The sequence below is a fragment of the Lithobates pipiens genome, unplaced genomic scaffold (genome assembly GCF_037356315.1).
Source record: "Lithobates pipiens isolate NorthernLeopardFrog02 unplaced genomic scaffold, aLitPip1_a1.2 Scaffold_18, whole genome shotgun sequence".
Lineage (NCBI taxonomy): Eukaryota > Metazoa > Chordata > Amphibia > Anura > Ranidae > Lithobates > Lithobates pipiens.
This window is the reverse complement of record NW_027507758.1, coordinates 134,904,422-134,921,044: the sequence shown is the minus strand read 5'-3', so window position 1 is coordinate 134,921,044 and position 16,623 is coordinate 134,904,422. Positions and strand designations below refer to the sequence as shown.

Genomic DNA, 16,623 nt, shown 5'->3' with positions numbered 1-16,623 from the left:
ACATAATATTAGCAGTCCTTACCCCTTTTAATGAGTGTTATTTGCATGTCTAGTGTAACTCAATAGATTGTAGCAGTAATGATAATTGCACAAATGGCAAAAAACATCTATAAATTCTACATATATGATCTTTGGCAAACCTTTTTATTGAAAATATCACTAAATGAGCACTTGTATTTTGGTATAAAGCTCTGTTAATGCTTATCACATGAAGAGCATATTAATAGCTTAAAGGATTTGCTCACCTTTTCAGAAAAAATGAAAAGGTGAAGTAACATCATACACCTTCCCTGCCCCATCCCCCGTCCCTCCTATAGGTTGTTGTCAGTGCCCACGCAGCCGTTGCAGTGAACCAGGGATTTGAAATCCCCACTCTTCTCCTTCTTTTTCTGAAATGCTTCTAGGATGGAAGTCCTGAGGAAGATGAGCTTGTGCCTCGTCAAAACCTAAAAATCACTGTTCAAATCCCGCAAGTGCTGCTTTTATCTTTTGGATGCTCTGTATATAAATAAATGTCATTAATAGCTTGTACTGTTTCCTTTTTGTCAGGAGGATTTGGTAACACCTTCTCAAGAGAAAATCAGTTTCATCGGCATGCCGGTTCCAATGAACAAAGAGAGTGGAGTCATTTTTCTAGACCACAAACAAGCCACCAAGGTAGATCAATAAAATACCTTCTCAGAAATAAACACTGAATGACTTTATATGTTGTGAAAACAATACAATTTTAATCCAAATCCAGGTATTCCCAAGACAACTCATTTGTTTAATTTGTTTTACTTAGGACCACGTGCAGACTTTGAAGACATGGAAGATCCTTACCAAGGAAATTATGAATATGGAAGACGTAACACAGGTAGCAGTTCATGAACTCCAACGTTGTTTATTGTTCCCATAAACAGGACGATGGTCACCTGTGATAAATGGGGTCGCAGGTTGCATTTCGAGGACTCTTCTTTAGCTAACCCACAATAATTATTGGCTGTGTATAAGCTGTGAGTAAGTGGGTCTACGCAATAGAGCAGCTTTTATCAATTTTCTAACCCCAGAGGAATTATTAAAATAATTTTCAGGTATCGGGGAACCCCTGCTGAAACAAATTATTTGTGAGTCAGTGGAAAAATGTCCCTTACATTGTTAATCAGTGAGCAAAATTCCCCTACATTAGAGTGGTAGTCAGAATGCCACTGTTTTTTCCAGATAGGAGGTCAATAAGTCACACATTGAGAAAGACACACAGCTCTGACGCTCTGCTCATGGAAGCAATAGCCGTCAAGAATATAGTCCTTAGAGTTAGATGGAACAAGGATAATGTGAAAATTGGATCAAACGGAGGAACATCTGGAAGATCCCTAGGGTTCCTCGAATGGTTCAGAATGGCTGCCTTAGAGAATAATGGCGAATGTGAAGCAGATCTACCCACAGCAGTTGAATCCTTTACGGAAGTACCACTAGTGGCAGCAGGAAACACCAGTTCATATTCCAGGGGGCAGAGAGGTACTTACTCATTGCTAGGCAGACAGCCCGCAGCTGCCTATTTTCAAACATTTCTTTTTTTATTAAGGGCCAATGAACATGGCTGTATTTGTAGGCATTTGGCATACAGCATAAAATACACCTGTATATGTGGTGCCTAGGAGTTTTAGATTTGGGTGGTGAAAGGTTTTACCATTACCTACAGCACTATGTGTGATGGGGTGGGTTGCAGCGCACCCCAAAGCATATACCATATGTTGGGTCGTGTTGTGATTAAATAAAAAGCTGCAGGTCTAGTTTTTGTTCAGTTGTGGTGCATTGACAGCCCATTTATTTAATCGCAATGCAAAGGCTACAGATCATTAGCAGTTAATGTTTAGTGGTATCTTGTCATAATTTATTTTCTTTAGTTTATTCCATTCTGTATTTATCAGGACAAAGACCATGGCATGGAGGCAAAAGAGGAAGAGGACACCAGTTTTCTAATCAGTACGTGAAACTGTGTGTATATAAATATATCTATATAGTATGTTTTTTAAAATAGTTATTATTGACTATAAGTGCTGTCATAAGCTGCATTTATACCTTGCACTCTGTTGGTATTTCTGTGCAGCATCTCATTAAAATACTTGAGCTTGATGTTCCTGTCATTTTCATTGTTGTGAGATATCTTGACAACTGACAAGTCTATAGGAAGGTGACAGCATTACAAAATTGTAACTACTGGGTAGTAACAGCTGCGGAGAGAAACTTGGGTATCCGGTGATTTCTTACATTCCAGATCTTCTCAGTTTCCCTTCATATAATATTGCTAGGCAACAAGGAAGAGTTTCTCTCCCTTACTACTCTTATGATTAATGAATGACAACAGTCCAACTCAAAATACATACAAAATACCTTGCCTACAGTGTAGATCAAAGAAACACTGGCATGGCTAGTCATGAGTAAAGAAATATTACATGTATTGTTTACTGGGGAACTATTGTAGTTTTGGTTGCATGCCCATTCTTCAGCCAGATCAATAGTATTTGGCATCTGAATGTCAGCATTGTGAAATCTTAATGCAGGAGAGGTAGCTTTCAAAACAGATAGTTGTAAAGCCCAATAAGAGAGGTGCAATCTTGCAGGGAGTGATCTGTGTTATGAATTAAAGTTAGGGTAAATCTTGTCTGAAATTCCGACCGCCAAGAACGCAGTGATGTACAACACATATGACGAGCCGAGAAAAATGAAGTTCAATAGCCAGTGCGGCTCTTCTGCTTGATTCCGAACATGCATGGAACTTTGTGTGTCGGAATTTTTACCACAACGGATTTTGTTGTCGGAAAATTTGAGATGCAGATCTTAAATTTTGTGTGACGGAAATTCCAAAAGAAAATGTCCGATGGAGCCTACACACGGTCGGAATTTCCGAAACAAAAAAGCTCCCATCGAACATTTTCCGTCGGAAAATCTGACTGTGTGTATGGGGCATTAGAAGAACATGTCGTTTTAAATGGACATTAAGTAAAGAAAGATAATATGATACTCGTTGTTATTGTTGTTGCAAAGTGAAGACACAGCAAAAATAGGTTCGACACCAATCCACTCAACATAGCAACATAAAGTACATATCCTGCATGTGTGTCTGTGTATTAGGCCGGATCCGGATCATCACGGTGACGGATCCATAATGATCCGCCCCATGATGATCCACTTGCTCAGCGGGGATCGCTCCGTTTATCAAATCCTATATTAAATAGGATTTAAATAGGATTTTCCTCCGTCTGCAGAATTGGACCATTGTGGAGACGGACGATATCGGTTGTCTGCGGATATTCATCAGCAGACACCCGCTATCCCATAGGAGTGCATGTATGTTCGTATTTCATCCACAAACAGATGGATGAAATACGGACATACGTTCCGCATGTGTGAAAGGGGCCTTAGGGAAAATTGTTTTTCTTACATACCGTCATTTTCCTTTCCTGGATCCTGCTCATGTCAGCCTGCCACGGGTCAGCCCTGCCCCCTCTGTCCCCTGCAGGACAACCTCTTAACTAGCCTATAAAGTGTGGCTGTGTCCCACAGTCAGTTTTCAAAAATGTCCCACCTCGCAACGGAAACTGGGTGGGGAATCCCCAGCTGACATGAGGATGATCCAGGAAAACTAAATAATGGTAAGGAAAATAATTTTCGTGATTCCTGGACCTCCTCATGTTAGCCTACCACGGGATGTAAAAAGCAATGCCCATCAAGAAGGGAGGGAAACTACTGCAAAAGGAAAAGGGCTACTGAAACCTGAATGCTGCTAAATAATTTAATGACTGACAGCCGCCGCAATGACTGTAGAACCAAACACCTCCGTGGGACACATTTACCCTGTAGTGGTGAATAAAATTATTAGATGTTCTGTAACTTGTTGCTCTGCAAACAACTTCAACCTAAAACCTTTGCATATGCCGCTGTGCCTTGTGTAAAATACTTGTTCACCTCTAAAGGGTGTAGAAGGCCCAGAGATTGGGAAGCCATTTGTATCATTTTGACGATCCAGGAGGACAACTTTGGGGGAACAGCCAACCCCTTCTTTAGACATATGGGAAAGACAAAAAGGATGTCCTGCTTACGAAAATCCTTAGTTCATTCAAGGTAGGCCACCAGTGAAACAACTAGGTCTAAGTTCTTCCATTCATCCTCTGAACCATCTTCCAGAAAGGCTGGAAGGATTGACTCCCAATTCATATGAAAAGAGGTAGAAACTTAAAAAAGAAGGTTTGGCACCGCTCTTGGCACAATTCTGTCTTGAAGCATCACGCAGTACAGCTCTTTAGATAAGAAGACACACAGCTCTGACACTTTGCTCATGGAAGCAATAGCTGTCAAGAATATAGTCCTCAGAGTTAGCTGGAACAAAGAGCATGTGGAAATTGGATCAAACAGAGGAAGCGACAAAGCTTTCAAAACTAAGGATAAATCCCACTTGGGGAAAAAAGACCTTACTGGTGGTCTGATCTTCATAGCTGCTTTTAGGAAGCGAACAACTAACAGATCGAAGGCCCACCTCTTGTTTGACATGGCCAATAGAGCCGAGACTTGGACTCTTAATGAATTGTAAGCTAAGCCACATTCCAGACCCCTTTGCAGGAACTCTAAAATATTGGATACTGTAAGCAACATTGGGTTCCAGTTCTTCTCTGCCGAGACACTCTGGAAAGCCTTCCAAACTCGATAGTTAGGTAAAGTTGGGTCTGCAATAAAGTACCCACTATACGGTCAGATAAATCATACTGGCACAGAGGTCTCCTTTCAATTTAGATGCCATTAATTTCATTCTGCCGTGGTTTGGATGAAACACCACATTCTGAGCCAGGAGGTCCTGACATGAAGGTAGCGGAATCTGTTGACAGAACCTCATTCTCCACACTGAAGGAAAACACGGTCTTCTGGGCCAAAAAGTGAGGATCACTATAGCAGAAACCAACAAAAATTCAAAAATGTGGAGTGAGTGAGGAGAGGAGTACAATATGATCATCTGCTGCTGACACTTCTTTGTTTGTGGAGAGATATAACGATTGGAGGTCCTATTTACATCTGACCCTATAGATACCCATATTGCAGGAACCCCCGGCTACGGAATTAGGATTATATACACCTGTTACCCCATCTGGGGTGAGGCGCTCTGGCGAGTGCATACGCAAGAGGAGAGAGCTAATTATTTTTTTTTCACTATGGACTGTGGTTGGAAGATATTTATTCATATTTTTGGTATCATTTTTTATGTATATTTTTTATTTTTTCATATTTTTCTCTTTTAATATTTGGACTTTCATATATTTTCGGACACTTTATTTATTTTGGATAGTTTCATTATCTCATTTGCGCTTTATTATTATATTTGTGGGTGGTTGTTTACAGTAATTTTGAGTCATTTTTAGACACCTTTTATTTCTCTATTTATTTATTCTGGATAGTTACATTATCTCATTTGTACTTTATTATTATATTTGTGGGTGGAAGTTTATAGTAATTTTGAGTAATTTTTAGACACCTTTTTATTTATATATTCCATGAATTTCTGTGCACTGTAGGAAGACGTATTTATTTACATAGTATTGATTTAATTGATTTTTTCTACTCACGTACCATCGTTTTTTATATCCTTGTTTGCACTTGATCTGTTATTTTGATTGTTTAGATTACGCACTAGCACTTTAGTTATACAGATATTACCTTTACACATAGCTGTGGGCTGATTAAATTTTTGTAGTGTATGGAGTGTAGGTGCATTTTTTGTGAACAGCGCCATTTTCCCTTTGTTTTCATATTATAGCAGAAACCGTTTTGGGCTAAATCTTGAGTAGTACATTGAGAATTAATGAAGTCTGAGGAAATTTGTAAACTGGCTCTACAGCAATCCACTCCACATAGCAACATAAAGTATATAAGTTTTATAAAGGTGTGAAAAAATTCAGTAAAGTAGGAATGCTTTCAGAAATTGAAGTGCTAATAGTTTATTTTAATAATTAACAAAATGGAAAGTAAATTTACAGAAAAGAAATCCAAATCAAATCAATATTTGATTTGACCACCCTTTGCCTTCAAAAGAGGATCAGCTCTTCTAGGTACACTTGTACAGTTTTTGAAGGAACTCGCAGTTAATTTTGTCATTGAGAACCAACCACAGACCTTCTTCGGATGTAGGCTGCCCAAAATCTGTCTGTCTCTTCATGTAATCCCAAACATACTCAATGATGTCGAGTTTAGGGCTATGTGGGGGCCAAACCATCACTTCCAGGACTCTTTTTTGTTCTTTACGCTAAAGATAATTCCTAATGGCATTGGCTGTATGTTTGGGGTCATCGACCTTCTGCAGATTAAATTTGGGCCAACCATAGGCCTTCCTGGTGGTATGGCACTATGGAGATGGATCTGCCTGTATTTCACAGCATTGAAGACACCATCGATCGGGCAACATTGAGGACCGTAGATGCAGTGGTTAGCCAAGGAAACACATGCAGCAGATGAAAGACATATATTTTTGAGAACATTCTTACTTTACAGCATTTCTTAACACCTGTCTAAAACTTTTTCACAGTAATTTATATACAGAAACTGAAGACCTAACAGAGCAAATGATGGTCAGAGAGTGTGGACATGCTACATTTTAGGCTGGGGATATGCTACAGAATAACAGAAGACAATACAAACTCTCTGTTACTCTATCCAAAATGAAAAAAGGTTTTGCCTTAAGTTCTACTTTAAGGATAATGGTAGATGAAGTATAATTATCCAACCTAACACTCTGGGATTTATTGGACAAAAAATCCCTAATCCACAGACATAAATATCTTATTTCATTCTTTTCCAAGTTTGCTCAGAGCTGAAAGTCAAATGAGAAGAAGCCCTGCAGTAAGATTTTTTTTTTTTGCTGTGATAAGTGTAATGCAGCTATTGCTCTTTTTCTTATTGCAGCGATGCATTTACTTAGATGATGATAATAAAAGGTATTTTGTTTTTAAAGTTTCCAGCACCAAAAAGCAATATACCATTCTTTTGCAATTATATCCCATATAAATGGGATTACCATTCTTTTCCGTTAATGGGATTACCATTCTGTTCTGTTAATGGGATTACCATTCTATTATTCTGTTCCTCCTCCATCATATTTTATTCTAGAGTATACTGGTGTATGTTTTAGCCTATAATATATAGTTACTTATACACTATATTACCAAAAGTATTGGGACACCTGCCTCTACACGCACATGAACTTTAATGACAAATGAGTCTCAGTTCATAGGGTTCAATAATGAGTTGTCCCACCCTTTGCAGCTATAACAGCTTCAACTCTTCTGGGAAGGCTGTCCACAAGGTTTAGGAATGTGTCTATGGGACTGTTTGACCATTCTTCCAGAAGCGCATTTGTGAGGTCAGGCACTGATATGGACGTGAAGGCCTGGCTCGCAGTCTCCGCTGTAATTCATCCCAAAGGTGTTCTATCGGATTGAGGTCAGGACTCAATGCAGGCCAGTAATATAAGTGGCTCAGGCCATGGTAGCATTGACAATTGGGTAAGGACCTGCAATAAAATAGGTAGAGGGGCTTACTCAAATTTTTAGCTGGCCATAGATGGATCAAAATTTGGCCAGTTAAGCAGGAACTGGCTGGATTTAGATACATCTATGCGCAAGCTGGTTGTACAGAAGTAGATCTCTCAGTAAACTTCTGTACAACCAGTCTGTCTGTTTCTTTCCCCACTCAGTCAGTGTCGCCATCTATAACTGGCAGCAGTGATGAGTGTATTCTGATGCTGGGGAATTCTCCCCACTGCCAGAATACAATATCTCCATGGGAGGGATTCCCCCATCAACACCAAGTCTGTTAATGGGGGGATTAATATATATAAAACATTTTCAACCCACTGGTTGAATGAAAAAATGCATCATCTATGGCTTCTTTTTCTCTGTTAACAAACAAAAATAAAAACTGTTGTTACATTGTTACATAGTAGGTGAGGTTGAAAGGTTGTGGGGTTGAGTGGTATGAAGTGCAGGTTCCATGACTGGGTACACCCAGTACCTTCTCCACTTTCTTTCCCACTCTTGCTCTACAACAGCTGCTAAAGCAGTAACAGAGACAATTCAATATAGAAGGAATCAACATCTTTGGTCTCTAAATGACGATGTTCTCAACATAGCAATTAGTAGGAAGTATTCTCTATTCATAGCAGTACAAAGGAAAAATTGCAATGGTTTATTGTTTAATGGACAAATTTGTAACATTCTTTTACTTTAAATTGATGCAGTGAACCTGCATGCTAAAGCAGGATATCAACACATGCCGAAACACAATTATTATGTGTATTGATGCACACTCATAGTTGTGAATTAGCCCTCACTTACCAGGAATGAGGTGTTAGAGGTATTACCTACATCATTAATCTCAGATAGAGGCAAACCAATCTAAACAGCCTTAATCTACCAGGTGTTTGTCATTTCAGGAAAGGCAAGGGATAAATTCCTCATGCTCAGATTGTTGCCTGAAATGCTTTGTATACACTGATACCCTTTTCCACCTTTTCTGCATGTGATAAATCACAGAAGTTTGTTCAAAATATAATCTCTTAGGTGTTGAATGTCCCCTTTACATTAGACCCTTTACTCCTTCTATTAGGACTAGCAGAACATTTGTTAAATTAACCTTGAATATACTCTGTCTGCTATTTACTTCTTTTAGTCATTCTTTCCATTTTTTGTTATTTGTGCTACCTCAAATTCCCAGTCCCTGGCAGCACTCTTTAGAGTGTTCCTCAGTAGATGTGACTGCATGGGGTGTGTTGGACTGCTAGAGACAGACCACTGTTCTTACACAAAAGCAGTGGTCCTCCTCTCTAGCAAGCTGCCAGGTTTGGGGTAGCGATATTAGGCAATAGATAAAGGAAATCCTATAAAAAAAAAAATGATCTTTTGCTCCTTGACCTTACCTAAACTGTTAAAGCTTAGACTAGAATTGAGCTATAGACCCCAGCCACATCTGTGCGACTTGTCATGCGATTTTACAGTTTCACACCCTATTGTCCACATTGGAAACAGTTGAATCAGTGCGACTCTGTCGGAGTTGCACAGATTTTGAAAGTAGTTCCTGCACTACCTTTCTGCAAGTTCAGGTGTGCATGAAGTCGCACAGATATCTTCCAAGTCACACCTGAAGCAGCACTACAATGCCACTTTGAAATCGTTATCATTGTCGCGATCGGTGTGCCCGGGGTGTAAGGTCTAATGCAGGCCATACATGGTCGAATATCGAACAAATTTTCTTTTCAAAATCGGAAAAAATGCTTGGCGCTTCAAAGCGCATCCAAACGAATGCTTACACTAGGCACGTTTAGCACTTGAGCATTAATTCATTTGAATGGCCAGGAAAAAATGCTTGATGCCTGTAAATGCACCTAAACACGTTAACGCTTTTACAAGTGCCAGGCGGTTTTCTGACAAAATGCTGCGGCCAGGAGGAAAGGCTTCTAGGAGAGTTGGCAAAATATCCTATGTGCATAGGGCCTTTGAATTAAACTTTTCAGTAACTTTACAAGCCTGCATTATTAATACAAAGGGGCTATCCATACCTGACTACTACAGGGCCATACCACTCATTGCTTGAAATACAGCACTTCAAAATCGGACTGTTCATTCTGTTACTTTCCGCTATTTGTTGGTAGATCCAGAGATTCAGTAAGCTGAGTTTATAATGAAAAGTCACACTTTCCCATAAAACGTGCCTCTACCAAGCTTTCATAATAATCATAGAATCTGCTCAATGGGGAGCTGGGGCGGAGCTGACTTTTATAGGAAATTTCAAACTTTGCATATAACATCAGCAGCCTATAGCCATGGATTGATTTGTCATACACTTTCATCATATGCCCAGTTTTAATTTCCCAGGTTTGTGACAGGTTTGCTGAAAACATAAGTCATTGATTGCTCTTTTCAGTAATCACATGTAGTTTTTGACTTGAGGATCTCTTCAAAGCTGAACTCCAGTTAGCAGTAAAATATCATATTTAATGTAACACCCCAGATAGCAAGGTTTATTAGCTTGTTTAATCAAGGCTAAGTCACTGTTAGATCTGTCTTTCTTTTTTCCGCTCATCTGATCTCAACTTGTCCAACATCATTGCTTACAATGCATGACCAGCAGTCCTGCATTGTACAAGGGGCTGGCCACATAGCAAAAGAAAGGAATAAGATAAGTATTTCTTTATTCTACAACCCGCCTAACTAAACAAGCTATTAAACTTTACTATCTGGTGGGGATATATTTATGCTGACTGGAGTTATACCGTTTATTTGCCTCATTATATTCCTGTGTACTTACGTGATTCTTTGTAATGAATATTTTCAGCTTTGACATAGCAGAGCAACTGTGCTGTATAAATATGGGAATCCAATTTCATATAGACTTTACCCAGCACTTCATCCAAAAAAGAAATCACCTTTACTTTGGAGCTTGCCATATGTCACGGTGACTAGCACAAATGTTTAGCTGGAGAGGAGTGAAATTCAGCTCCTATTCATTTGTCTAGTAACCTGCAGAAGTATTTATTCAAACTGAAGCTAGACTTCCATAGAGCAGCTTGGAAGCATCTTATGTCTATTGAATACCCTTAACAAAGGACAACTTGCTATAACAAATCCAATCCAGGATATTTCAGTACTGTCCACGGCAAAATTAATTACCAGTGTTTTATATTATACTGTTTTATTATACAATTGTATCATTTATTAATAATGCATGAACATAATATACTGGGTGCAGTTTTAACATTACTTGCTCTATTCATCTGTATACCTACAACATACAGTATGGTCACCTTTGCATTTACATACTGGAGTTTGATGGTTGTTTTTCAGTTTCTTTGTTGAATGTGTACCTAAACTCAAAACAAAAGTAACGTGGTGGCTGTATTTGTTTCCTTTTTGTTAAATTTTTACCTGGCAAACATGCAAAGACACACTGACTGTCCTTGGCTGGCTCTGCTCACTCTTCCACATACTGGACTTCCAACGCGTTTGCCTTTTTTTTTTTTACATGGGGGGGGGGTTGATGGGACTACCATTATTCACAAGAAAGATTAGATTTTTGTGCTTTTAATTCATCAAAGTGAAAATGACACTGTGTTTCTGGCAAGATCAACAGGCATTTTATATATTTGCTAAAGATGTTTTAGGTCTGAGAAATAAAAACTTTTGCAGCCACTACAAGGACTAGTAAGCTGCATATATCCAATTTTTTGTTCATGGATTTAGGTATATTTTAAATACTAAAATGAAAAGGGCATCAAGCTCAAGTATTTTTGTTTTTTGTCTTGTAGGCCAACATAAATTGTTTCTTGAGCAATGAATACAGGGTAGGATGAAAGAAAGTGATAGAAAATATAGATGTTTTATTATTTTGTTGGGGGGGGGGGTTGTAGGTCTGGAGGAAGGGGTATGACTGTAATTCCCCAAGACTTGTTGAGGGGGAGGTTGGAAAGCATGGCCATTTGGATACATTTTTTAGTAGAGCAGTTATTTTTTAGAGCTAAAGTGGCCATAGATGGATCAAAATTTAGCTGGTTGAGCAGGGACCGAACAAATTTTGATCCATCTATGGCCATTCCTGTTCGAGAGGAGTCAACTTAGTAATCAGCTCTTCAAGCAACAGGAAAATTGGTGTTCCATCAGCACATGCAGCCAATTGGCTGCGGCACTGATCAGTACATTCTGGCAGTGGAGAAGTCCAGCTGTCGGAATACAACAGAGCAGCGGTAAGTTTTACCGCCGTTTTATCGGCGCTATTTGGCCGCTAGTGGGGCGCATTTAACCCCCGCTAGCGGTCAAAAAAGGGTTAAAACTGACAGCCGTTTGGTGCCACTGCCCATTGATTTTAATGGGCAGGAGCGCTTTAGGAGTGGTGTGTACACCACTCCTACAGCGCTGCAAAGATGCTGCTTGCAGGACTTTTTTTACCATCCTGCAAGCGACAGTGTGAAAGGCACTATTCTTAGCACTATAGCGCCTGTAAAGTGCCTCAGTGAGAAAACAGCCTAAAGCTACTTTCACACTGGGGCATTGGGGGCATTGGCAGTAAAGCGCCGCTATTTTTAATGGGCAGGGGCACTTTAGGAGCGGTGTGTACACCGCTCCTACAGCGCTGAAAAGATGCTGCTTGCAGGACTTTTTTTTACCGCCTTGCAAGCGCACCATTCCAGTGTGAAAGCACTGGGGCTTTCACACTGGAGTGAGAGGAGAGGCTCTTTACAGGCACTATGCAAGCACTACGTTTAGCGCTATAGCGCCTGTAAAATGCCTCAGTGTGAAAGCAGTCTAAAGGTTTCTTCATCCACCTTGAATCTGTGAGTGGGGAAATCTGTTCATTTTTTTTTTTTTGATCAGCCGGCTGCCTGATCAAAAAAGAAAAACCTTTATAACGGGCTTAAGAATAAGGTAGCCAGGACTGAGAAATCTATCGTGAGTGTCATTTAAGATCACTGAACTAAAGTTGCCATCATGTCATCCATGGCTAAACTGTAAGTGTCATGATCTATGTGACACTCTAATGTAAACAATGGTATTTGTAATCATCAAGCAGGATTATTACCAAATGCAATCAGTCAGGTTTTACTTTTCATTTAATAGAAATGATAAACAATAATCCTGAAATCCTGATTGTTTTTGGGAAGTTACTCCACTTTTGTGCTCTTTTTCTCTATAATGAATGACCCTGTACTATTTTTAAAAATAATCTCTTTTTTTGTTTTTTCTTTTTTCCATAGGTGGCAACATTGATTCACATCTGGCAATTCAGCAAAATGTAAATGACTGTCATTTTCAGGTTCATTGGAAGTCATCTCAGCCCTTTATAATGAAAAGTGCATCATGTAAATAAATTAATTTCGGTCCAAGGTACAGTCTGATGTGTAATAAAAATAAAAAAAAACATGCAAAAAGCAGAATCTTAACATTTAAAGAGTTTTATTGTGAGTTACAAGCGCGAGTAAGCATCTAACAAGCCAATATACATATTGACAATTCACATAGTGCTTCACAGAAAACACAAAAAGGAACATGGTATATAAAGCAGTAGCTCACCACAACCAACCTTGCTAATCAACTACACAAGTTAAGCCATCTGCTCTAGAGTTACCTCCACTGTATCTGAATGGCAGAGCTTCCATAAAAATTCTATCTCAGGCGTATTATGAGTATTGCAAATTATATCAATCAGCATAACAAAAGTTCCCATGTGTACATGAGGAATTGGCTTGCTTTATGAATTTGTAACAACATTTTAAGAATTCAAAACAAGAAGAGGAAATAGCTCAAGAGCGAGCAATAGGAAAAAGACATAAGGTGAAGAGGGAAAGAACTGAGGAAAGAAAAGAGGAGGAGACCTAGGACTCATATAAGATACCAAGTTCTTTGAAACATCCAAGGGTGGGAGATAGAGGTACCTTCACATAATTTGCCCATGGTTCCCAAGTTTATTCAAAGAGGGCCTGTTTGTCATGTATTATGCTAGCCACCTTTTCACCTTTTCATGTACCATGATCCAAGACATTTTATGCTTCATGCGGCAAAACTATACAGGGGGTGATTTCCATGTCTCGGCTATGGTGATCTTAGCCGCCAAGAGCATAAAATATATTAATTGATTCATAGGGCGTGGCACACCTTCTGGGATATCATTCAGCAGAGCAATAGAAGGTCGTTGTTCAACCGCATTGCCTGTTATTTCATGAATTAAGGAGAAATAGCTCTTGATTCAGGGGCATTCCCACCAGATTTAGAGCATGGTGCATCACAAAGAACACCCTCTAAAGCAATTCGCTGAAGTTGATGGATACATCCTGGCTAAGCGAGTAGGGACCACGTTACCACCTAGTTAGTACTTTAATACTTGCCTCTATCAAAGAGATTTTCAGTATACCCTTGAAAGAGACCCAAAGCCCTTGAAAAACAGGACTCGGGATCTAACTCAAAATCCAGATCCCTCTCTAATGCCATCATGTACGGATGTTTTGAAGGTGAGGCGAGCAGCATGCATAAGCCATGGAAATGCCATACCTGGAGCCCTGCTCTCTAGTACACCATTGTTTGCAAGCTGGTGCTGATCGGAGACTCGATAAAAAATTTACGATTTGGGAGAAGCGAAATTGCTCAGTAGGGGGCATCTCTAAAGTAGTATCGCAGTGAGATAAAGTGAAAGGTCCTCTATGCATATAAAAATGTCCTATACGGTAGAGGCTCTTATCCATCCACCATTTAAAAGCTCTAATTTCCATGCCTGGAGGGAAGGCCGGGTTATGGAATAGGTGATCTAAATGAGTGAAGTCAGAAACCAACGCCGAGTTATTGTGAACGCAATCCCAGAGAGCAAAGGAGAAGGAAAGTGTAGGCGCCATAATGGAGGGTCTAGCTTTAGCAGGACATCATAGGAGAAAATCCATAGTATAGGTCAGAAAAGTCTGTCGTTCAGTAGTCGCCCAATCAGGGCATTCCCATTGCGAATAGACCACCGATAATTGCATGAGCTGCACCTATTTTTTCCTTGGTTTTTGGCACATTAGGGATGGCACGGGGAAGTCTGGAACTCTTACGGCCCCAAATTAACTTAAAGCTGAGATCCACCCAAAAGGCGAAGCTTTGCTTGTTTACCTGTTTTTGACAGGTACTCATCTCCACTTTCGGGAGACCTCACCGCGTTTGATGGGTGTGAGTATATGTTTCCAATCATGTGAAGAAAGTGTGGGCCAAAGCCCCAAGTGTTCAAGACCCCAAAAATGTAACTCCATGAGACTGAATCACAGCCTTTTGTAGGTCTAATGATAACAAAATCCCTACTGAGGTGTGCCCTCCTCACCAACTTGCTTGCATACGGGAAACAATATCAATGGCCCTCCTGATCTGGTCCAGACCCTGCCTGCCTGGTCCTTATGTACATATTGTAGGATAAAATATGATAAACGGTTCCTTAGCACATTAGTAAATAACTTTAAATCGTTGTCTATAAGAGATATAGGGCTACAATTCCCCACCTCTCCAGGATCGTTATGCGGTTTTGGCACAACCGAAATGTAGGCCATATGAGAAAGAGGATCCAGGGGAGCACCATCCAACAGGGCATTGAAGAAGTGGACCATATGGGAAACCAAGATATCTTGAAACTTATGATAGTAAATGGCTGGAAAACCATCAGGACTTGGCGTTGTACCTCCTTTGTGGCTTTAAGTGCAAGCAAGACTTCCTGCAGGGTAAAAGGAGATGCCATACGCAACCTATGCACGTTGGAAAGTTTAGAGAGGCAAAGACTCTCCAGATAGGCAGCACTGGACTGGGAGTCCTCCCCGCCGGGGCATATAATAATGAAGAATAAAAATTTCGGAAGGATTCTAGAACCTTACGTGGAATTTGAGAATAGAAACCACCTGGGCAGTGCAATTTCGGTACGGCTCTAGTTGTTTGGGTTTAAATTAAGGGCAAGTAGGGAACTAATTTTGTCTTTGTGCATAAAAAAGCACTTGGAGGCCCAACAAACATTTTCTTTGGCTTGCATTGTTAACTCCAGATAAATCTCCAATCTCGTTTGATCTATTTGTTGAAGAACAGAGGGATCTGGGGATTGCTTATGGATTCGGAGTAAAGACTGTCATTTACAATCAAGGGTTTGAACGTGCTCCCATCAAGCCCTGTTAAGCTGAAAGGACGTTTGGATGATCTTTCTGTACACTGTCATCTTATGGGCAGCCCATACGGAGACTGAGTAAATATCATCTCTTAGGTTATCCTGAAAGTAGTGATGCAGACTCATCCAAATATCCTCACACCAGCACTGATCTGATAATAACGATTAATTGAGCCTCCATTGAGATGCCCAGAGAGAGACCATGAGAGACTCGAAAAACACAGATACCAGGGAATGATCGGACCAAGCTATGGCTTTAACAGCAGCTTTATGAATACCAGGAATCAAGGTAGAAGACATAAGAATATGATCAATACGGGAATAGGTTGTATGGGGTGCAGAATAAAAGGTGTAGTCGTTTGCAGAGGGTTTAAATTCATGCCACACATCAGTTAAGTTAAGAGCATGTAGCATTTTATCCACACGTGTGCCAGATTTAGAGGGCCATCTAACAGTAGAGCGAGATGGGTTGGATTTGTCAAAACTCAGAGCAAGGCCAATATTAGTATCTCCTCCACAAATCACTTGGCCCTCCAGGAAAGGAGTCAGAGCTTTCAGCAATTTAGTGATAAAAGTAGCTTGTCCCAATTTAGGGGCATAGTAGGAAATAAAAGTACATAGCTCCTGTCTGGGTCTCTAATTTCCTGCTGCAGTGTAAAAGAAAGTATTTTTAGAAAAACAAATGGCTACCCCTTTAGTCTTATCCCGAGCATTTGCTAAATAGAAAACAGGGTACTGTTTATGTAAAAAAGATGGTCTGTATGAGCGGAGAAAATGGGTTTCTTGTAATAACATGACATCCGCTAACTTTGCAGAAATGATAATGAGGAAAAGCCTTGCGGCATTAGATTGGGGAGTTAAGGCCTTGTGTGTTGTGAGATACGACCCTACAAGGGGTTGAAGGGTCCTTATGTGTACTCATGGCTCCAGGCGGCATGCACATAACCC

General features: G+C 40.0%; 1 protein-coding gene across 7 annotated transcripts in view; it reads left to right on the top strand.

Moving 5' to 3' along the window:
* FAM120B (family with sequence similarity 120 member B) overlaps positions 1–12,895 on the top strand; it is a 199,259-nt gene extending 186,364 nt beyond the window's left edge. For 6 of the 7 annotated variants that reach the window (XM_077486155.1, XM_077486154.1, XM_077486157.1 and 3 more), the window contains 4 exons: positions 550–657; positions 785–859; positions 1,911–1,965; positions 12,767–12,895. In XM_077486155.1, coding sequence (XP_077342281.1) covers positions 550–657; positions 785–859; positions 1,911–1,965; positions 12,767–12,779 — 251 coding nt within the window. In that variant the 3' untranslated portion in view covers positions 12,780–12,895. The remainder of the gene's footprint in view (positions 1–549; positions 658–784; positions 860–1,910; positions 1,966–12,766) is intronic. The other variant, XM_077486153.1, reaches the window with a different exon arrangement.
* Positions 12,896–16,623: the final 3,728 nt, after the last annotated feature.